Source organism: Monodelphis domestica, chromosome 1 (assembly GCF_027887165.1).
Source record: "Monodelphis domestica isolate mMonDom1 chromosome 1, mMonDom1.pri, whole genome shotgun sequence".
NCBI classification, from domain to species: domain Eukaryota; kingdom Metazoa; phylum Chordata; class Mammalia; order Didelphimorphia; family Didelphidae; genus Monodelphis; species Monodelphis domestica.
In genome coordinates this window covers 408,890,149-408,913,332 of record NC_077227.1, presented here as the reverse complement: position 1 = coordinate 408,913,332, position 23,184 = coordinate 408,890,149, and the positions used below count along the sequence as shown (strand labels likewise).

The 23,184-nt window shown below is 41.4% G+C and overlaps 1 protein-coding gene across 5 annotated transcripts in view; it reads right to left on the bottom strand.

Moving 5' to 3' along the window:
• The window catches only part of BCL2L1 (BCL2 like 1), a 44,604-nt gene that overhangs the window by 4,156 nt on the left and 17,264 nt on the right, over window positions 1–23,184 (bottom strand). The window contains exons 3-4 of one of the 5 annotated variants that reach the window (XM_007474465.3): window positions 12,119–12,169; window positions 10,713–10,731 (exon numbers count right to left, since the gene is read on the bottom strand). The exons of 3 other annotated variants lie outside the window; for them this stretch is intronic. In XM_007474465.3, the coding sequence (XP_007474527.1) occupies window positions 12,137–12,169 (33 nt within the window). In that variant the 3' untranslated portion in view covers window positions 10,713–10,731; window positions 12,119–12,136. Of the gene's footprint in view, window positions 1–10,712; window positions 10,732–12,118; window positions 12,170–23,184 lie in introns of those variants that run through there. One more of the 5 variants, XM_007474464.2, reaches the window with a different exon arrangement.

Genomic DNA, 23,184 nt, shown 5'->3' with positions numbered 1-23,184 from the left:
ATATTCCCAGGCCATCTGTGCTGGAATACTACAGTGGAAAGAGAAACAGAATTGGACCCAGAGCACCTGGGTTCAAAGCTCACCTCTGCCAATAACTACCTATCTGCATGACCTTGAACAAAATCATTTAACATCTCTGGGTCTCAGTTTCCTTCTCTGTAAAATGAGGGTATGAAGAACCCATCTAGCTCTCAAAGCCATTCATCAAGTTCAGTAGTAAGTGGTTGAAATCCCAGCTCTGCGATTTGTTACATATGTGACCTTGGGCAGATGACTTAACCTCTCCAGGTGTCAGTTTCCTCATCTGTAAAATAAAGGGGTTGAACTAGATGACCCCTGGATGGTCCCTTCCAGCCCTAAGTCTTATGATCCTTATGAGTCCATGAGAACACTGTTGGCTGGTGTAGGCTTCAGAGAGGAGTAGGACTTGAACTCAATTTTGAAAGTATGATTTAGACAAATGGATCAGGGTCATTAGTCAGCAGACCCGAGGTACCAACCACCCAGAGACATGCCCACAATCTTGTGAAGTAGTAGGTTTTCCATTACTAGAAATGAGCTAGACCCAAATTGACTCCTGTTCTTGGGTAAAACGACCCTGTTTTTTCTCTGATCCACAGCTGAGTAAGTGATCCCAGGCAGAAGCCACACAATCTACTTAGCTACCCTAAAGGAGTCTGGCCTCAACTCTGACCCTTTCCAGCTAGAGGGAGAATAAAAAAATTCAGTATAAGTAGGCAGGAAGGCCCACTGGATCAAAACCTAGTTATTTGGTGAGGCAGAAGAGGAGACTCAATATTACAGTGAGGCAATTTCCCAACCAGAAGGAGAGCTGCATAGGGAACTTTTCCTAAAGAAATGAACTGGGAACCTCAGGGAATTTTTGGTCTTTGCTGGAGCCTAATGAGTAAACAGGCTCTTGTCCCCACAGAGACACAAAGCACACACTGTCCAGGAACAGTCACTCAAGAGGGCAGAGAACAGTAGCTTTGAAGCAATAATAAACAAAGCTCACATATTTTCCTCTCTCCTTTCCTGCCTTCCTCCCCACCCCCAAAGCTGTGGTACATTCCTATCCCAGGGAACCTTCAGTGTTCGGGGAGGTGGATAGCAGGAATTCATTCTGTGTAAAATATGCCAGGTTCTCCCTGGAATTTGGATCCTGGGCATGGGTCTGTGCCCAGAAAGACGGGCTATGTTTTTCTAATACAGCTGAGAGGCAGTGAGTGGGGTGTGGGTATATTTAGCTGTTGGTTCACACAACACCCTTGGAAACAACCACAGCCATTTTCTCTGCTGGCCCAGATAAACAAGCAGGGTTGCCAGTCTGGAAAAGCAGAGATAAGCCCTGACCTGCCCCCCTCTCCGAAGACCTCCTCCTCACCAATAGCTAGGTGTTATGTTAACTTACAACTAAGTTTATGTTTGCAGGGCAGGGTTCTGAAGTCACTCACAGGGGCAATGAGAATATGAAGGTTTCTGAAAAGCTCCTATTGAGGAGGCCTTTGACTTGGGCCAAGATAGAAGCAGGGCCACTGGTAGGCCAATGGTAACAACAGTTGCTATGGGGAAGTATGTGGGGCTTCTATTTCCCCTTAGTGAAACTGTAATAGATGCCTTCCTTTGCCAAAAGCTTCCAGTTGGCTACCCTGAAGGAGGGTTCGCAGTGTTCCAGAATGGGAGGGCAGCTGGGAAAGACTTTAGAACATGGAGTGTTAAAAACACATAACATTAGAGCTCAAAGAATCTTTGGCCATAGAATGCTAGAGCTAGTAAGAAATTCAGGTCATCCAGTTTGACTCCTTCATTTGAAAGAAAAAGAAAAAAGAATATATGAAGAGATCTGCCCAGATTTCTAGCTAGACACAGGGCTGAGACTCGAATCCAGTTCTTCAGGCTACTGAGACAGTATATGTACCTAAACCCTCTGCTTTTGCAAGGCGGGTCTAACACACAAATTCTCAAATCCTACTCCACATCTTTCTTCTTCCCCTCTACTTAGCCAAATCCAACTCATCCTTGAAATCCTGCCCTCTTCAGGAAGACTTTCTTGGACATGCTAGCTCACAGTCATCTCTTCCTCACAACTAAAGTTCTTGCTGCCTGTGCCACTCATTGGGTTCTTGGCACAGTCTCCAGGTAACTGTCAGTGATTTAGCTAACTACATTCAGCTGTTCTGCAAGGACTATGTTTTATTCTGTTATCTATTCCTATTTAAAAAACAAAACAAAACAAAACCTTTTCTGTCTGCCTTATTATCAATTCTAAGACAGAAGAATGGCAAAGGCTAGGCAATCAAGGTTGTTACTTGTCCAGGGTCATACGGCTATAAAGTGTCTCAAGTCATATTTGAACTAAGGTCCTCTGGGCTCCAGTGGGTCTGGCATTCTATCCATCGTGTTACCTAGCTGTTCCTTAAAGTGTTGTTGCTGTGTTGATTTCTATCTTATTTACAGATGAGGAAACTGAGGCAAACAAGGTTAAGTGACTTGCCTAGGGTCACACAGCAAGGAAGTGTCTGAAGTTGGATTTGAATCTAGTTCTTTGTGATTCTAGGTCCCTGAGCCATCTAGTTGCCTTTTATTTATTCCCAACATCATACAGCCAATGAAGAAGAGCTGGATTGAGGGCCAGCTATAGCAGCCAGGCCAGGACATTGATGGATGGACCAATGCTCAGCTATCCCAGCTTAGGCACTGAGTTAGAACTGCTTCCTGGGATATTTTCCATTCTTGAAGGCCCATTTCACCTATGAAGCTTCCCATAACCACCTATGCCCAGATGTACAAGGAATAATCCTGATCTCTTTCAAGGAGCTGCTAACAATCTTATCTTCCCAAATAAACTGTAAACTCCTTAAGGACAAGGGCTGTGCCTTGTACCTTGAAAATAGCCCATGTAGCTCTAAACATATAGGACAAAGCACAAAGGAGAGGTATGAAATATCTACTCAGTAAAATGTACTTCAATTGGCTATGGGTAGGAAGATCAGTGAAGGGACAGATCCCAGACAGAAAATAGGAATTCAAGAAAGGAAGACTAGTGGTAATCAACAGTTAGCATTTCAAAGAGGTCCTAGGATCTGGTGCAGGAGAAAACCTTTGAGATGATTCAGCCTGACCTATTTTACAAATGAGGTCCAGGAGAAGGGGCTTGCCTATGGTCACACAGGTGCTATGCTTCCTTCTAATACTTGGCTTCTGTCTCTCCCCACTTTTTTTTTTAAAACCCCCACCTTCTGTCTTGGAATCAATATTATATATTGGTTCCAAGGAAGTGTGAGGCCAGATTTGAACCTAAGATCTTCATCTCTAGGCCTGGCTCTCAATTCACTGAGCTACCCCCCAGCTGCACTGGAGTCAATACTGTGTTTTGTGTCTCTCTGTGTCTCTCTGTCTGTCTCTGTCTCTCTCTGTCTCTCTGTCTGTCTCTGTCTCTCTCTCTCTCTCTCTCTCTCTCTCTCTCTCTCTCGACTTCCCCACACTCACACAGCTAGGAAGTGGCTGAGGCCAGATTTGAACCTAGGACCTCCCATCTCTAGGTCTGGTTCTCAATCCACTGAGCTACCCAGCTGTCCCCCCAGCTGCACTTTTAAAGGATACATTTATGTAAATGTCTAGAGTGCTTTTACAACACATGTCTTATCTGATCCTCACAACAGCCCTGTGAGGTAGAAATAGAATGATAATGACTATTTAAACTGAGGCTCAGGGAGAAGCGGTTTATTCAAAGACACCCAATTAGTGAGTTGCCAAGCCAAGAATGAACTCAGATCTCACCTAGAGTCCAGGGCATTTTGCAGTACCATCAAGTATGGGACTTTCCTCACCTGGATCCACAGCTGCTTTGCCAGTGGGAATTGATGTTGGGTGAAAAAAGAACAACTTATCTGGTAGTTTCCATTTTGATCTGTTGAATGTAAAGTATTCTCCTGTTATGGAGGGTCACAGTCAAGTCAGTTGGGTGATGGTGGGAACAAAGTTGATTGCCTCAGAAGGTAGAGTGAGAATGACTGACAGAAAAATATTCAATAGAGAAGAGAGAAGGGAAAATAAACACTCCTCTTCTCCATGTCACTATCAGGAACAAACCAGTCTGCCCTTCCCCTTGGGTGGTTTTGGAGAGGGCTGGGTCTGGTGCTTCCTTCCAGAAGGCTATTTTTGGGTAGAAGTAGTCTGGGAAGAGGAATAGCCTGGAGGTGGGGGTGGCAGGCAGAGAACTCTCACACATCCTTGTAATCTTAAGGCCAACATGAAGGCTGTGTCACTCACTGAGTCATTTCCCCTTTCTGGGCTCCTTCCTTTTGACCAAAGGGATGATAATGTCCTTTGGGTTTATGAAAGACTATGTTAGGAGAGTCTTGGGAGACAGCAGGAAGAGAGTGGGAAAAGGAGAAATGGAGCATCTCTTTAACACTCCTAACAAATGAGAAGATCAGGGATTTTACCAACTGACTCACTGACTGAAGACTAGAGCTAGAAGCGATGCTGAACATCATTTAGTCCAATCTGATCATTTTACAAATGAGGAAATAGGAGCTCAGATAGAGGAAGGGACTTGAGGTCACAAAGCTAGTGAGTAGCAGTACTCTAGTAATACTCCAATCCTGGTTGGTAAAACTCCAAGTCTAAGGCATTTTCCACTACACATACACACCTCTAAAGTTCTTCAAGTCAAACACACTAAGTTTCAAGTTGTTTTGTTTTTTTATTTTTCATTTTTTTTGGGGGGGGGGGAGGGAATTAGAATGGAGTAGCTTTTCTCCAGAGGACTATTAGGTCTAGAGGACTTTGGGGGAAGGATTCAGAGGGTTACTATGGAAACCAGGGCAAACTGTACCTGGGGAACACCCACAAAAGAGTTTCTTGGTAGGTAATGAGACAGGCCTCTCATGGCTATCTTTCCCCAGCTCTGAGGTTGGCAGCTACCCTCCCCCTTCCCCCATCTCAACCCAATTAATTCTGAGAAGCCACCCACACTTGGCATTCTCATTTCTTGGAAAAGGAAATGGGGGAGGGGAGAGGGAAGAGAAGATAGAGAGCTATCAGGCAGTACAGACAGCGTTCAGAATCTATACAGACAGTGTTTCAGAATCTGCCTGAAGTTTCATTACTACTTATGCCAAGCCTACATTTGTCAATGTCCAGCCCAGGAAGTGGAAATGAATGAAGGGCACCCTGAGTGGGGAGACATAGGACAAGCCATGATGACATGTGTGTGTGAGGGACTAAAAGATAAGAATGCTTTCCTCTCTGGGCCTGTTTCCTCATCTGAACAATAAGGCAGTTGGAAGAGAAGGCCTCTAAGGCCCCTCCCAGTTGAGGCATTTTATGTCCTAAGAACAAAGTGATTTACCTTACAATAACGAATTATTTTTTTTTCTTATTTCCTTCTTGGGTCTGTTCTTTGGGATAGACAAGGGCTCAACAGGCTGTATGTAGTAGGATGAACACTGGATCTAGAGATATGGATCTGGGCTCAAATCCGGACTCTGCTACTTATTGCCCATCTCACAAGTAATCATTCTTCCTTGGGACTTTGTTTCTTCAATTATGAAATGAGTGATTTTTACTAGATATTTAAGCCTCCTTCAAGCTCTAAATCCTACAATCCTATGAATTTACTACTTTAGTTTCTCATGTATCTTGTTTCTCCAATTTGAGAAGGATTTGGTTTTAAGTATATTTCCTCACAATAAATATTTGTCAGTGGATTAGTCTCTTCTAGGGAAATGAAACACAAAAGAAAGACCTGTTCTTTCTCTGTTTCTTCTCGTTCTATATTCTATGAAACTATCTTGCCAACTTGGAAAAAGGTAGGAAGCCCAGAAACACTTTAAACACATGTTCTATTCTGTAAGCAAGATACCTGGAGACTCAGTAGGTAAGAGAGAGAAAATGGCACTCTCTCAACCTCTTTTTCTAGGTACCTATTATTCCTTCGGGGGTCCCAGGGATTGAGAGGCCATCAGGGTTCTTCTCTGGCTGATCAGTGTATCCTCTGTGCCACTGCCTCACCCAGGTTTAACTTTTCCCCCTCCCACTCTGCTTTCTTACCCCCATTTTTATCATGGTTGATCATGACTAAGTGTTTGAGACATGGGAAAAAAAAATTACATGGTAAAAAGAGTCAGAAGATTAGTTGGGCCTCAATTTCTTCATCCATGAAATGAGTAGATTGTAGTAAAAGACCTCCAAAGCCCCTCCCTTATAGTTTTAAAATGTATAATCTCTAGTTCTACCTGAGTTAGTGCCAGAGCTATGATTAACTCCCTGTGAACTTTAAGCAAATTGCTTTGGGTCTTCTCTGGGTCTCAGTTTCCTTCTTTGCAAAATAAAGGAACGAGACAGGATTTTTCAGCTCCAATATTCTAAAATTAAAACGTTTCATTCTCAGATATGAAGGACTAATAAATAGCCCAAACCTTCCCAATAGCTCTCTGTATCATAAAAGATTCATTAATTAGTAGAATGCATCAGAGAATATATTTTTCTCACTTCTCTGTTCTGCCTTCTCCGCATAATGAAGTCAAATGAATGTCATAATACTTGGCAAACTCTCCCCCAACTCCACAAATATTCACTATAATCATGTGTTAGAGTTGGAAGGGACATTCAGAAAGATAGCACCCAAATAATTAGAAACTGGGTGCCCTCATAGAAAGAGCCTTGGATCTGGGATCAGAAGGCTGGAGTTTCAGTTGAAAATCTTAGCTCTGATACTAGGTATGTTGCTTTGGACAAATTCCTCAGGGGCCCTTGGGTCATCTCTTCATTTATAAAATGCTGGTTTAGGAACAGATTATATCTAAAAGTTCCTTTTGATTCCATCCTAGTATCCTTAGAGACCCTCTAGTCTAATCCCTATTTTCACAGATGATTGAACTGGAGGCTTAGAATGCAGCTTTCTGGACTCCCTGTTCTAGAAACCACAAGCAATATTTCCTGGAGGCTGAGGCAGGCCGTGGGAAGTTGCCTTTTTTCTTACATACATTGTACACAAGGTTCCCCAGGGTGCTCTGGACGGCAGCCTGGCCTGCCTGTGTCACTAAGACCTTTTTGCCCCAGCACTAGCTCAGACTAGCCCAGGCAAGTCAGGATATTTTCAGGCACCTTTATCTGATGGAAAATGTTTGGAATTCCTGAGCTGATGGTAACAGCTCTGGAACCCACAGATACCAGCAAATCTTTTTAACACCATTCTCTTTCCTATGATTCATCATTTCTTTTTGCCAAACAAAAAAAAAACTCTCAAAATTAGGGAGCATTGAGAGAGGCTCAAAATACTGCATTTCCTACATTTCAGCTTCTACCAACCTTCTGATTCTCTCTCCTCTGGCTTGTTTTCCCCTTGAAGATGAAGAAACAGAGATGTCTAAGATAGGAAGGAAGGTCCTTTGCATGTCAAGAGTCAGTGTAATCGGCAGGCCAACAAAGAGTAAGGTTCACTGTTTATAGCCCATTAGCAACAAACAACTTGTGGATGGTTTGTTTCCCAAGGCCATCAAAGCTTCCCTGGCTCATGGATGGTATTACACTCCCTTAGTCCCATTCTATCCCTACAGGTTGTCACAGAAACGAGATCAACTTGGTTTTACAGATAAGGAAGTTGAGGCACAAAACTGTTTAGGAATTGGGGGAAATCAGGGAAGACTTCCTGACAATGAGGATATTTGAATTAGAACTTGAAGAATAGACTTAATGGGAAAATACAAGGTCATATGATCTGGATTCTACTTTCATCTTAGTCTGACTGAAGTGACTAAATGACCTAGGACAAGTCACAAACTATTCCAGCTCCAGATTACTCAGTATTAAAATAGAATGTAAATTGCTTCTCAGGAAGAACTGTTTGGTTTTTTACCTTCTACCACAATAGTGCCTAGCACACAGTAAGAGCTCACTCAATAGAAGTTTGTTGAAGTGAAGAGTGGGATCATAATGGCCAGGTGGAAAAAAAGATGAGAAGCCAAGAAAATCTGGTTTAAATCTGCTACTGAGCTCTCTAGTAGCTAACTTGGTGAACCCAATTAATTCGTCTCTCTATATTTCCATTTCCTCCTACTACAAATGAACCACTCATGGGGGCCCTAATGATTGATTGATTAGTGACAAGAGGGCAGAGAGGAACCAAGGATTTTCAATTTCCAGTCCAATTTGGAACCTCCTAGTCCCAGATACTTATTCTTTTAAGTCAGACATAGAAAACACTGGCTTCTCAAATGTCTAAAGAAAGTGCTAAAACTTTTATGTTAAAATAGATTATGAAAGTGAGAAATTGGTGACAATAGAATAGCAACTGATCCTATTATCTTGCCCAGACTGGAAATGCAGAGGCTTCCCAAAAGCCCAGTTCTATTGGGCTAGGTCAGCATAGGAACTTGACCTGCTCCACTTTTGAACTGGGATGGTTTGCCCTACCTGAAGCAAGTGGACAATTCCTGAAGCCAGGAGCTCACCAGGTTAATACTGATCTTGGTGCTGATGCCTCTCAGTTTAGCCCACTACATCTCAGAACTCTCAAACTCAAGAAATTGGCTGGCCTCCCCAGCAACAGTTACAATATATTTCATCTGTCTAGTTCCCTTCACTCATGGAGGCTCATATTGCTTCTTTTGTGGACTAATGCAATTAGCTTTTTTTTTTTAAAATTCGCACCTTCCATCTTAGAATCAGTACTGAGTATTGGTTCCAGGGAAGAAAAGTGGTAAGGGCTAGGCAATGGGGGTTAAGTGACTTGCCCAGGGTCACACAGCTGGGAAGGGTCTGAGGCCAAATTTGAACCCAGGACCTCCCATCTCTAGGCCTGGCTCTTAATCCACTGAGCTACCCAGCTGCCCCAATTAGCTTTATTAAATGACCTCCCCAACCCAGTGGATCCCTTCTCCAACCTATCATCCACACAGCTGCTAAACTGATATTCTCAAATTGCAAGCCAACCACGTGGGGCCCAGGGGCAGCAATGTACCCCCTCTACTCCACCTTCTAGAATCCTTTCATCATTCAAGGTTTAGCCTATAAGAAGGCCTATTCTGAACCCCTCCTGTAGCCAATTATGGTACCTCTTCTGTACAAATAATTTGGTATTTAACTGCTGGTGTGTGTTATTTTGCTCCTAATGGAACATAAGCTCCCTAAGAGTAGTTATTATTTCTCTTTGCCTGTGAGTCCCTAGTACCAAGCACAGTATATTTAGTTAGAGATTAATAAATGCTTTTTGAATGAATTCAGCAGATAGGTTTTAACATTCTCCATTCTCAAGTGCCCCTTGGTTCTAATACTCTTTCAGGTCCAACATTCTGTGGGGCCGAGGGATAGTTAATGGAAGAGGTGGCAAATGCAGGTAATCTTAGCACATGTGGAGGAGGTGACTTTTAGCCATGTAGTGCCAACATATTTTCACTCAGTTCCCACTCTCCTTAACTTTTTCCACAGTGTTTAGAGGAATTCATAAAGTATGTCACTTTGATAATTATCTTTTTCAGAAGTCGAACAATAGAAGGTAAGGCTATTAGTTAACCCTTGTGGGATGGCTGGTCCTGCCTATGGAGTCACAGGAAGGATTATGCAAGCTACACTTTTGAGCTTTTAAGACATTTCCTTACAGTCTCAGCAAACTATGGAAAGTACAACAGTAATTCCTGTTAGCTTTACAGTAGCAAAAAAAAACAACTTGCCAGCTAGGCTTCAAAGTCACAGATAGGAAAAGAAAGGATCTATCAGGCAAGGGGAGAGAAAAGATGCATCTGACTCATGACCAACCTCCTCTTTGATGGTTTTCCACTGCAGGGCTGAAAGACCCCTATATGGATTTACTCTGATAGAAAAATTTAAAGGCTGGAAAGTCGTCAGAAGTAATCTAATAATAATTCTTTTGACTCTCTCTCTATACACATATTCTCCTTTAACTTGAGTTGTGAGAAACAAAAGAACAGAGCTCTCCTGGTGGAGATGGCTAGGCTAGGTGGCAAGCAGCCTAAAGGGCTGATAATGCCCTTTTCCAAGCCAGGCAAGGAGCCAGGGGGCATCGAAGACAAGAACAAAAGCCTGCTGAATTAGTATACCAGGACTGCTGAGCCCTCTGGGGCTCCTATCGTGGGGAACGGGCATGCACAAACCTGCAGGTGAAGTCCTGGGAGGCCAGACAGCTGAGAGTAGAAATGAAAACAGGGTTGGTCCCAAAGGAAACATCTTCCACCCCATAAACACCAGATAGCTGTGGGGGGATGGGAACAAGGTAATTTTGGCAGAGAAGGAGTAAGGAGGACAGGAAACCAGTCCACAGAGAGAGTGGCTAGCTTTTACATAAAAGTTCTGTCTAGTTGCCACTCAGCCAAGGTAGTATTCAGGTACCTTCCAGGTTTCTCCCAATTCACTCAGATGGCTTTGACTACAGCCAGGAGGCATGGCCAATATTGTAGCTATAGATGATATTGGTACAAATTACCAATTAAGGGAAGAGAAGCCTAAAACCATCACCTTCAACAAAAGATCAGACATTCTAGATCTCTCTTCCTTTGCTCATCCCTGTCCCCATGGCAGACAACCCAGATTCTTTTGCCTATTCCTGATGTGATCTGCTTGCTTGACCTGTTCTTTGGTTGCTCAGTCCAAAGGCCATGTCTCCCATAGGTTGCTCCCATGTTGCTGCAGGTGCAGAGGGCTCTTAAGTTGGGCTGGTTATAACTGTCATGCTCACAATAGATGTGCTCCAACTCCATGGTTGACTGCCTTCAAAGATAAATATCAGGGATTTCAGTTTGCTTTTCCTCAGTACTTCAGCCCAGAGTGGGTTAGGGGATTCAATAGCTTTAGTGCAAGTATCACAGGAAAGAAGCTGAGCTAGGCTCCCAAAGTGGGGGGTGGGGAATATAACCCAAATGACTAGCCTAGATCTACTTCTATAGTTTCCCATTTTTTCCTTCCTTTGGGGGATTCGCCCACTGAATGGGGAATGGCTCAACAGGTTGTAGTACAAGGAAGGGAATAAGCATTTATATAGCACTTACAATATGCCAGGCACGGAGTAAACTGAAGCAAACAGAAGTCTGCTCTGAACTCTGGTTTTCCTGACTCCAGCCCTGGGGCTCTATCTATCTCAACGTATAAGATCATAAAGGATTATTATTGTACTATAAGTAATGGTAAATGTGATGAATATATGAATATAGAAGGAGAAACCTGTCATGAACTGAAGCAAAGTGAAGTGGAACCAGAAAAAACAACTTATATGATGACTATAACAGTGTAAAAGGAAAGAACAACCAAAAAAACCTGTATTGTGAAGGCAGCTAAGTGGCTCAGTAGATAGAGCATGGCCTGGAAAGGAGAGGTTCAGGGTTTAAACTTGATCTCGGGCACATCCTAGCTGTGTGCCTCTGGGCAAGTTACTTAACCCTAACTGCCTAGGCCATACCACTCTTCTGCCTTGGAACTGATACTTAGTATCAATTCTAAGATAGAAGGTAAGGGTTTAAAAAAATGTTGTGAAATTATTATAACTAAACTTGGCCCCAAAGAAAACTATGAGAAGGAAACTTCCTTCTTTCTTTTCAGAAATGGAGACTATGGGTGAAGAACACAGCAAATAAGTCATTTTTTGAGGTGTTGGTTAGTTTTATAATAGGTTCCCCTTCCCACTCTTTGATAAAGAAAGGCTCTAGGGAGAGGCAATAGGGAGGACTATAATAAGGCAAATGTAAATAATATAGAAACAAAAGACAACCAACACAAATGACCAAACAAACAAACAAACACCTGTCTTTAAGGACTTGGTATTTCAGTCAGCTACCTTTCCCCAAAGGTGTCAAAAAATTTCACAGAACTTCCAACTAGGAGAGACCATAGAGATCATGGAGTCCAGGCCCTTTATTCAGAGATGAGGAAAACACGTTCAGAGATGGGAAATAACTTGCCCAAGGTCACAATGAAAAAAAAAACAGAGCCAGTTTTAGCAGAGCTAATGTTCAAACCAGAGTTCTTTTTCCTCTGCAGAAGGCTCTTCATATGGCATTTCTTTGGGTTCTAGATACTTCTGGGTCTTTTGTCTTGATAGAATAGCATGCTGATTTGGGAATGAAGAGGTCTGGGTCCTGAGCTAATTCTGTCATTAACTCACTGTGTGACTTGGGGCAATTCACTTCATCCCTCTAAATTTCATTTCCTCCATCTGTAATTAGAGATAAAACATATTTACTACAAGTTAAAATGCTTTAAATTTTTTTGGAAGTACTATATAGAGGGGGCAGCTGGGTGGCTCAGTGGATTGAGAGCAAGGCCTAGAGACAGGAGGTCCTGGATTAAAATCTGATCCGGGACACCTCCCAGCTATGTGACCCTGGGTAAGTCACTTAACCCCAATTGCCTAGTCCTCACCACTCTTCAATACACAGTATTAAGACAGAAGGTAAGAGTTTTTTAAAAAGCACTATATAATAATAGGTATCTTTTTTTTTTGTCTTTCAATGGATGGGGGAAGAAGTGCTGAAGGGAGAGAATTTAGAATGAAAAATAAAAACAAATAAAATTTTAAAGTACTATACAAATGTACAGTCTCTTTCTTTCACAACAGATGTTCATTCTACAGCCTTTCCCAGGTTTTCAGAGCATCTTTTATCCTCTCTTGACTTCTATGGCTTATTCTAGATCTTATTCTAGATCCTTTCCAAGTTTTCTTTTGCCTCTAGCATTTTAAGACCAGGACTATACATATTGATACCAAAGGAAATACATCTTCAAACCATGTAAAACCATACCTCTTATGATCTGCAGATGACACTATGGGAATGATTTATTTAATTAAATGCTTAAAGCACATGTATAAAAGATAGAAGGAAGGGCAGGTAACTGGATGAATATTAAAATATGGCACAGTCCTATAAGAATTGTATCAGGATCACTAATGCTGAGAATAAGCCTGGCAAAGAAAGTCAAAGACAAAAAAAGGAAGGTGTCATTGTGGCAGATAAGCAGGGGGGAAAAAACGGGAGGCTATATATATATATATATGAATGGAAAGAAAACAGCAAATGATGGAGAGAAGTAAAGCTGCTCAATTCATTCTGCTTCTTTTTTCCTTTACCAAGAAGAATAATCTTTGAACTGGAAAAGTATGAATAAAAATAGCTCAAAGAGTGTTGAAACCTAAAATATTGTCATAAATTTAAAAAATGAATTTACAGACTGATGAGTTGGACTTTGCTTTTGGGTAAAACTATAGAACATATTATTAAGGTGAATATATGTAGAAAAGGAAGTGATGAGAGAGAATCAGTATAGCTTCATTAAGAAAAAGGTAGGCCAGACTAGCCTCATTTCCTTTTTGAGCAGATTACTAGACTAAACAATCATAGAAATGAAACAGAAACCTTTACCTAGATTTTGGCAGGCATTTGAATAAAAATTAGCAAAACATCAATGGAGAGAGGACAGAGAACTATGGATTAGAAAATAGTAGAGGTAAGTGGATCCAGAAGTGACTGAATGGGGGAATCATTACATCTGTCAATGTCATCTTGGGAGGGGAGTGGCTCAGGCTGAGTGATGTGTAACGTTTTTATCAATGTCTTGGATAAAAGTATGGATAACATGTCTATCATTTTTAGAAATACAAAACTGGAGATAAATGACCTCATTATTTGAAAAATACCAAGTTCTAAATGTGGTTAAAACTAGAAATTTTAGTAACGAGAAAAATTCAGTTAAGCAGAGTGGGTCTAAGAAAACTGGACACTAAGGAAATGGGAGGCCAGGGTAGAGAAGACCACATATTAAACTTATTATAAGGGGAGAAGAGTTAATCTGGAAGTCTGCAGATGAAAGTAACAGGGCTATGAATAGGATAGAGTACACTCCAAACGAGAAAGCTGGGAAATGAGTATGCCAACTCCTCCTCTTGGCCTTAGGCTTCAAGGGGTAAGAGAGAAGGAACAGCCAGTTTTGGAAAGGATGCCAAGAAATGTATCTTCGGAAGTTAGGTTTCAGTGAGCACCAAAAGAGATCTGAAGGTGAGACCAAGCAATCTTATATGAAGGGGAATTCATTGATAATAGAGCAGGTTTCCAAAAAGTTATACAGTGAAAAGGGAGGATAGGAGGTGACAGTTAGGCTTACAAAAATGTCTTTGTGTATTGTAAGAGGTATGGGGGTATGTGTGTGTGTGTGGGGGAGATTGGTGCAGCAGCAGCTGGTGTTCATTGCTTTTCTGATAATCCCTGGCATCCCTCATTCTAGAACAGGTGGCATATCAGGGGCAATCCTGGGAAGGGTAGCTTGGGGGCCAGGTGAGGGAGTGAGACAGGAAGACTTCTCCCAGGTGGGGGATGAAATGTGGAGTGGAGAGAGGAAATACATTCAACAGATGTCAGTATGTGGTACAAAATCCTAGTTGCATTGTTCTGGCTCAGTTCAAAAATTGCCTTGCCAAGCTAAATTGGGCCAAATCTAATAAGATGAAATTTAATGTGGACAAATGCAAAGTCTTACATTTGTAGCCAAAAAAATTAACTTTATGAGAACAAAATGGTGGCACTGTGGCTAGATAGCAGTTTATCTTTAAAAAATGGATGATTTAATGGTTTAGTTCAGTATGGATCAACAGTGCATTGAGAGGGAGGATATGCAGTCCTAGAATGGGGCAGTCCTGGACCCAGCCCAATTAGACTGCATCAGAACACTGGATTAATTGTAAGGCAGCAACACATTTTTGGAAAGACCTACCTTTACATTCAGAGCATCAAAATGAGAGCAACTATGGTAAAGGACCTTGACAGGTAAAAGAGAAAGCTTCCTAACCTCTCTGGGTTATCCATTCCACAGAGTTCACTCCTAGCACCTTTCTTGGCCTCCTACAGCTCTACCCATACCAGTTGCCTTGTTTGCATTTGCCCTTGAATGGATACCCTCCTCCCCTTTCCAGTTCAAGGTTGAGATGATAATGTACCTTACTTACCTTATTCCTCAATAATTAACAAATAGCCACCCCATCATGCCCCCCCAACTCCATGATTCTGAATCTTAAGTTGTCACTGTTCAAACCCCATTCTCTGTCCCCCATTGCCCCATCTCTTATTCCCATTTCCCTCAATTCAATCTCCCCTCACAGTATTTTCCTCTAAAGCTACTCATCCCTTCCACCATGCATTCTGCTAGACTTTACCTCTGCCTGCTCCAAAGCATCTTGGAACTTTCCTGGACACTGTTTCCAGCAAAGAAACTCCTTGCTCCCTGATCACCACTTCCAAGCTCTCCCTCTGCCACCAAGACTCAGTAACCATTCTTTCTTTGAGACTTATTCAATCTATATTTGTTATCCGATCAAGACTGACTTCCAGTTACCATTTGGTTCTGCTCTCTTCACTTTAAAAAAAAAAAATCATTCCCCCCATTGGGGATTTATTACCTCTTTTTTTGCCTCTGACTCATGGAATCTCTAGCTTTCTTTAAAATCTCAATCAGCTGGTTTTAGGCAATGACTCTTGATCATTCTTATGATTGATGATCTCTTCCTTTGAAATCACTTTTGAGTACTTTATGTTTCCTTGTATATACATTAACCCCACTTCCTTACAAAATAAGCCTCTTGAAGGCAGACTACTTGTCTATGTACTTTAAATGACTAGGAAAGTAACTCACAAAAATGATAAATCTGTCAAATGTTAAAAAACAAAACAAAACAAAACTGACTTCTAGATCACTCTTTCCTTCTTCAATGAGTTCAGTATGTGGCTCAAAACCTTTTTTCTCCTTTCCAACTCCTGTCCTCATAAAGGGGTCTTTAACATACATAATGATACTCTTAAACACCATAAACTCCTAGTTCCTCAACTTATTAACTTATTTATGATCTAGTCCTCCACCCTTGACAAGGCAGTAAGATGTTACAGTGGATAGAGTGATAGGTCTGGAGTCAATAAGACTTATCTTCATGAGTTCAAATCTGGTCCCAGACAGTGGGCAAATCACTTAATCCTATTTGCCTCAGTTTTCTTATTGTAAAATGAGCTAGAGAAGTAAATGGTAAACTATTCCAGTATCTCTGCCAAGAATATCCCAAATTTGGTCACAAAGAGTGGGACACTTTTAAAAATGACTGAATTCCTCTATACCACTTCAGCTGAGAGTATACCTTTTGATCTTGCCATCATCAAGTGTTCCCTTTCCAAATTCATGATCTCCAAAATTGTTAATTACAAATTATTGTCATTACATCTTTCCTCTTGTCTTGCAACCCTGTCATCAGATCTGAACCAAGACTTCCAATCTTTCCATTTTTCAGTTCTTTCCCTACACCAGCTACACTCTTCTCCCTTCCCCATTTTGACCACTTGGTAAACCAGTTCAACTCTAGAATACCGTCTCTAATCCCTTGCTGTTTTATCCTATTGTCAATTTTGCCCTTCTAAGCCTCAGTCTTGGATCATTTCCTATGATCTGCTAACAACATATTGCTGAATGCAGCTGGAGAAAATCATGAAAATCACTGGGTCCACCACTAATTTATGTTACATAATCTCACTTGAATCCTCACTGTGGCAAGGCAATCCTTTCACACTTCCCAGACTCATTATAGCTCACTCACCACAGCAGTTTTCCCAAACCTTGTCATTCCTCCCTAAAGTGCCAATTGTTCTCCCTCTTCTCATTCAACTCAGAACCTTGGCTTAAACTTTACTGGGGGTAAAAATGTAGCCACTTGCTGAGAGCTCCTTCTTTGCTTCTCATCTCATGTCATTTAGATGCTTCTGCTGCTGGCTGCTCCTCTGCCCCATGACTCACAAGGGGTGGCCCTTCTCTTTGCCAAGACCAATCCCTTTATATACATAAGTGATCTTATTCCATCTTGTCTTCTCTAGAAGACTGCTTTTTCTCTCATTCCACTCTTATTTTTCTCAATTTGTCTAATGACCACTCCCTTGCTGCTTACAAAATGCTTATACCTCCCCATTCTAAAAAAAAAAAATCCTCCAAAACAACAACAGAAAATCCCTTACTCCATCCACTCATCCCACTATTGCCCCATAACCCTCTTCCCTTTAGTGGATAAAGGGTTTGAGAAGGTCATTTGACACCTCCTCAATCCTTTTCTACCACTACTCTCTAGATTTTTATGATATTATCCTCTCCAGATTCCTCTCTCTTTCTGAATGTTCCTTCTCAATCTTCTTTGCTGGATGTTCATTCTGGTCACACCAAATAATCATGTCTCCCCTAAGGCTCTGTCCTGAGACTCTTCTCTATGCTATTTTGCATGGTGATCTCATTGTTTCCTATGGATTCAATTATCTCTATGTAGAAGATTTTCAAATCTATCTGTCTAGCTCTGAATTCTCTCCAGATCTCCAATTTCACATTGACAACTGCTTTAAACCAGATGTTCATACACATCTTAAATTTCAGTAAGACTAAAATTAAATTCACGATTGTTCCTCAAGTCCTCTCCTCTTCCCAACTTTTCTATTATTGTAGAGGGATACACTATTCTCCTTGTCATCCAAGCTCTCAACGTAGGTGTCATCCTTACTGTCACCTCCCATTTTCAATCTGTTGCCAAGGCCTATTGTTTCTACCTTCAAAACAGCTCTCACATACTCTCCATTTTCTTCTCCAACACTATCACTGACCTAGTGCAGGCTCTCATCACCTCACACCTAGATTTTTGCAATTTTGCATTAATCTGCCAGTTTGCTGAGTAAAGGGTGAGCTCCCCATTACCTCTAAGATCAAATATGAAATTTGGTTTAACTTTCAAAGTCCTTCATACCCTGAATCTTTCCTACTTGTCCAATCTTCTTATGTTGCACTCTTCTATATAGTGACTCTGGCCTTGCTTTTCCTTGCACAAAACACACCACCTCCTAATTCTGGGATATTTTCATTGGCTCTCTCCTGGAACTCTCTTCCTCCTGTCTGCTGGCTTCCCTGCAAGTCCCAGATAAAATTCTATCTTCTATGGGAAATCACTCTCAATTCTCCCTTAATTCTTATATATATACTGCTTTATCTGGCATATATCTTGTTTGTATAGTCATTTGCATGGTCTCTCTCCCATCAGACTCCATGAAAAATAGGGATTTTCTTTTTCTTTTCTTGGTATCTCCAGTACCTTGCATGGTGCTTAATAATTCCTTCACTTGAGTTACCAAGTAACTTTACTGTTGGAATTGTTACCTATCAGCCACCAAATTGAGTCTAAACTTCTTGGCCAAGGCTCCAAGATCTTATAAATGCTTTTTGACTATCTTTTCACTTCTCCCCTGAACGTCTTCTATATGTCAAATGGACTACTTATTGTTTTTCCAATATGTAAGAATGTTCTTCCCTTCTTGACATTGCTCATGCTATTCTCTTTACCTAAAATAGCTTTTCTGTTCATCCCAAGACTGGTTTTTAGAGTTAGGAGTCTTAGAAGTCATTTAGTCTAATCCCATCATGAAATGAAGAAATTGAAAGCCTAAGAAATGAATTGCCCATGGTGACATAGTTAGCAATCCTTGAAAGGTTCAGATCAAATGTCTTCTCCACAGAGTCCTCCCTGATCCTCCTAACTTAGAGATATCTCTTTATCTTCTAAGCTTCCTGAACATTTTCTTTAGACTTGTCTTGCACTATGTGCTTCTGTTTTATTTTCTTACTAACTCCTGTATTCTCAAGGAAAGGACCTATAGAAAATTGATCTTTGTATTCTCTTCACTACTGGAATGTGGCTCTAAACATCTCAATGAGTATTTACTGAATGATCTTCTTGGAGATATGGACTGTTTACTGGTGCTGAGCTCTGAAGGGTTAAATCTAACTCTTTCTTAAAAAAAAAAAGGCAAAAGCCCAGCAGCTGGAGCACAGGGGGAACCCTTAGCTCTGGCTAGATCTGATCTGGATCAAACTCAAAATCTAGGCAGCAGCCCCCCTGAAGAGCCTCTGGACAGGTGCAATCTACAAACTAATTAACCTTTGGTGAACCATGGTTGGATCCTAGACACATGGAAAGATCCTGTCCGAGGTTTAAGAAATGGGTCCCCCAAAAGGTCTCATCTTCATAGTACCAATCATGCTGCATAAGAGAAATGGGGAGCAGCCTATGGTTTTGGCATAAAGCATGAACAGTAGGATTAGCACCTGCTGGGAATAGGATTAGGATTCCTGGGACGAGCCCTTTTAATGCTCCCCAAATGCTGTCTTGCTACAGCTTTTCTCTGCCCGACAGATGGTGTCTGAGCTGCAGGGAAGAGTGGGTTTGCTTGGGGGATGGGGGCTCTGGTAGTCTGGAAACTTATGAAGAATTAGCAGATAGGAGAGAACTAGGCCAGAAGGAACCAGAAATCTTGCCTGGGCCCCTCTGTCTCATTTCCTAAGGCTAGGTCCAATGTCCTTTTCTTATTACATAATGTCCTGGTCGTTACATGCAGGGTCATGGGAGTTAGAATGACAGTACCCTGAAGAGAATGGGGATGGAGTCTCATTAGAAGGTACAGAATAACCCCTCATAGAATGGGAAATAATATGTTTGGGGGAAAAAAACGCTAGAATGGGAATCAGGGAAACCTGGGCTGATTCCAACTCTGTCAATAATAAGGTATGACCTTTGGCAAATTACTTCCCTGCTCTGGATCTTCGATTCCTCAAATGAATTTGGACTAGATAACTTCTAATAAAGTTCCTTCCAGTTTATGTTCTATCTCTGACATTCCCTTCCATCTCTGACATTCAAAGAGAGGTCTAAGGTTCTTTCTAGCTCTAACATTTTACATTCTTTATCTAATATTTTAAGATTCCTTCCAGTTCTGGAATTCTATGAATCTTATATCTCATGACATATGTGTTAGGGGGAAGATACTACTGGTCAGAAGTTCATACTGTTTTGAGTATAGGGAATTTCCCCATAAATTTCTTCCTACAAGTTTCTCCAGAATCCCTACCTTCTCTTTCATCCTATTCATTCTTAAAAGTCTAAATTAAGCTCTGTCTCCTATGGGAAGCTTTGCCTGACCACAGCACCCCATGAGGATTTTTTTCCTCCTGATTTCTCTGAACTAGGCTGTAAGAGCTTCAAGGACACCAATTATTTCTCTGTATTTCATGGAATGTCTTATAGATAGCAGGTGTTCAGAAAAGAATTAATTGGTACCCATCACACAGATCACAAAGAAAATAAAACCCATTATAGATCTCCAATCCCCTGCTTCAAACAGGCAAATTATTGTAATCCCATTTTACAATGACACATTGAAACCTAGAGAGGCTAAATGCAGAATTGTTTTACAGTTATCTGACCTCATAGACAGTATCTACAAAACATCTTATGGTTCCACAGTGGGATGGCAGTGGAAAAATAGAAAGCAAGTCTTTCTTTTGGCATAGTAATTCTATTATACCATATTGCTTCTCCTATAGAACCCTTCAAGCTTGGAGCTTCCCTTCCCAGGCTAAGTTGAGTCTCCAAATTTAGAATCAATAGAATGGTATGGTGCAAAGAACATGTGCCTGGAAATCATACCTGGGTCCAAATGCTTGTTGTAGGCAGTGGCAGGTCACTTTTCTAAGTCACTAAGCCTTAAGTTTTCCTCATCAATAAAATGGGATGGGGGAAAAATATCTGTACTCCCACTTCAGAGTTGTTCCATACAATTAAAGCACTACAAAAAAGTATTAATAGACTGGAGGGACTGTGCCTAACAAATGTATCCTATGGCTAGGCAGTCTTCCCATTCTCTTAACTTCTAAGAGGGAGGGAGAGAGAAACTACTCTCTGTTCCTGTTACACAGCAGTACAATAATGTTGATTCAGCCCCATGATGTCACCTTCCACAAAATCATGACTAGCAGCTGAGATGGGGGGGTTGTGGGGGAAAGGAAGCTGTGGTTTAGCAGTTAAGTCTGGACATGCCTGTGGAAAGATACTAGCGTGGTGTGTGGGTCATCTGGGTAAGGGTCATCCTCCTAACTATGGAGGCTACTTCATAGCTTGGAGTTAGATGAATGGCTCTGTGACCCTAGCCTAAGTTAGATCCTATAAAAATGAGTAGTGACATACACTTTCAGAACTGATTATAATTAATTTCATTCCAGGATGCACTCCCCCAACCCATTTCTTTCTTTAAAGCAAGGATTTTGATGCTCTTAACTTATAATATCTCTCAGAGGGCATATTAAGGGGTATTTCCATTTAATAACCATGGTATAGGGGAAAAAGCATTGAATTGGGAATCATAAGACTTGGGTTTGAATTCTGGCCTCAGCATTAACTCCTGCATAGCCATGGCTAAATCACTTAACTTTATTAGCCTTGGTTTCTTACCTGTCATATAAAGGGGATGGATTAGATGGTTATGATATTCTAGTTCTACTCTAAAATTTTATGATTTATATCCTGAGATACATTCCTATACTATTTTTATTACTTCTACCTCTAGCGATCAAGTTTCTGACAATGAAAAAGTCATCAAAAAATAGCAGTATCTATTACCATACTACCTTACAGACTGCCCTGGGAAGGAATTCCATTCCCATTATAGAGATGAGGAAAATGAGGCTTGTAGAGAGAGAAGAATAGTTTGGACAGGGTTACAAAGTCTGGACTAAGATTTGAATCCAGGTCTCCTGATTCCACGTCCAGGGCTTTTTCAAATACACCATATTGGTTAAGTGTGTTGTCTTTCCTATGAACATAAAAAGTCTTTTTTATTAGCGGAAGTGTTACTGCATTTCTTTATATTATCCCCAGTGTCTAGCACATTGCCTTGCACAGGGCACCTTCATAAACATTTGATAAATGTTTATTGAGTTCAATAACTATCAGCTGACTGGCTAGTTGATTCAGGAAAGGAGGGGTCTTTCCCAAAAAGGGAACCTATGGAAAATTCTGTCCTCTGATCTTCTGTCCTGGAATTCCCCAGGCTTCCCTTCCTATGGTTTGGGACACTAAGGTGGAATCCCACCCCAACCCCCACATATATCTAAGACACCCTCTCCAGGTGTTCCAACAGTTTCCTCTGGTCTGGCTTCTTGCCTGTTCTTGTCCATCTCTCTCAGTTTCACTGAGTGGTTGCCAGTCTCACTCCTGCCTGCACCTGCTGCTTGCCAGTATATGAAGATTCCCCTATTTCCTTCCAGCATTTGACCTGGAATCCCACGACAAAGACCAAAAATTCTACTTCTGGACCATTCACTGGGACCTTTGGCTGATGGAGACACCTAGAGATGGAGACATGTGCCTCTGGAAAATGTAGGTAGAGTAAATTTTGTAGGGTGAATGAAATGGTCCTTTCATTCTTAGTTAAGGCCACGAAACCCTAGGAAATGTGGTCTGGAGGTAGCACTGATAAGAGCAAGACTTCTTAGAATACAAGTGATGTGAAGTCAGAAAGACTCCTTTTCCTGAGTTCAAATCTGGCCTCAGACATTTACTAGCTGTGTGACCCTGGGCAAGTCACTTAACCCTATTTGCCTTGGATTTCTCATCTGCAAAATGAGCTGGAGAAGGAAATGGAAAACCAATCCAGTATCTCTACCAAAAAACCTCCAAATGGGGCTGTGATGAGTTGGACAAGACTGAAATGAATGAACAGCAACAAAATGTAGAACACTTGTGCTAATGCAGGGGAGACGGGAGGAGGGACTTTCTAGGTTGGTCTGGGTGGGAAAATCTAAAATCCAACGTGCAGCCTCAAGAGAAACCTCACATCCCACAGTGCCCACAGCCGAGAAACTAATGACTGTAGCATTCGTTTGTATAGTGCTTTAGACTTTCCAATGTGCTTGCATATCCACTCCCATTTCACCTCCCCAATGATCCTATAGAGAATTACAGCAGGGACTTAACAAATAAGAAAAAAGAAGCAAAGATATTTCACAACTTGTCTCAGATCACAATAATGGACCAAAATACTGGTCCCAAAACCCTGAGTCCAGTGAAGAAACTGGGACACAACTTATTCTTTCAACTAGAAATCTGCTATGGAAAGACACTGGGCTGGTTTAGTGTTTTCTTCTCCAGCTCCTTTAACAGATGAGGAAACTGAGACAAACAAGGTTAAGTGATTTGCCCTGGGTCATCCAGCTAGTAAGGGTCTGAGGTCAGATTTTAACTTAGGATGAGTTTTCCTGACTTTAGGTAAGCACTCCATCCATTGCACCATCTAACTGCCCTAATACCTAACAGTGCTCCACAAATAAGAAGAACTTAAAATT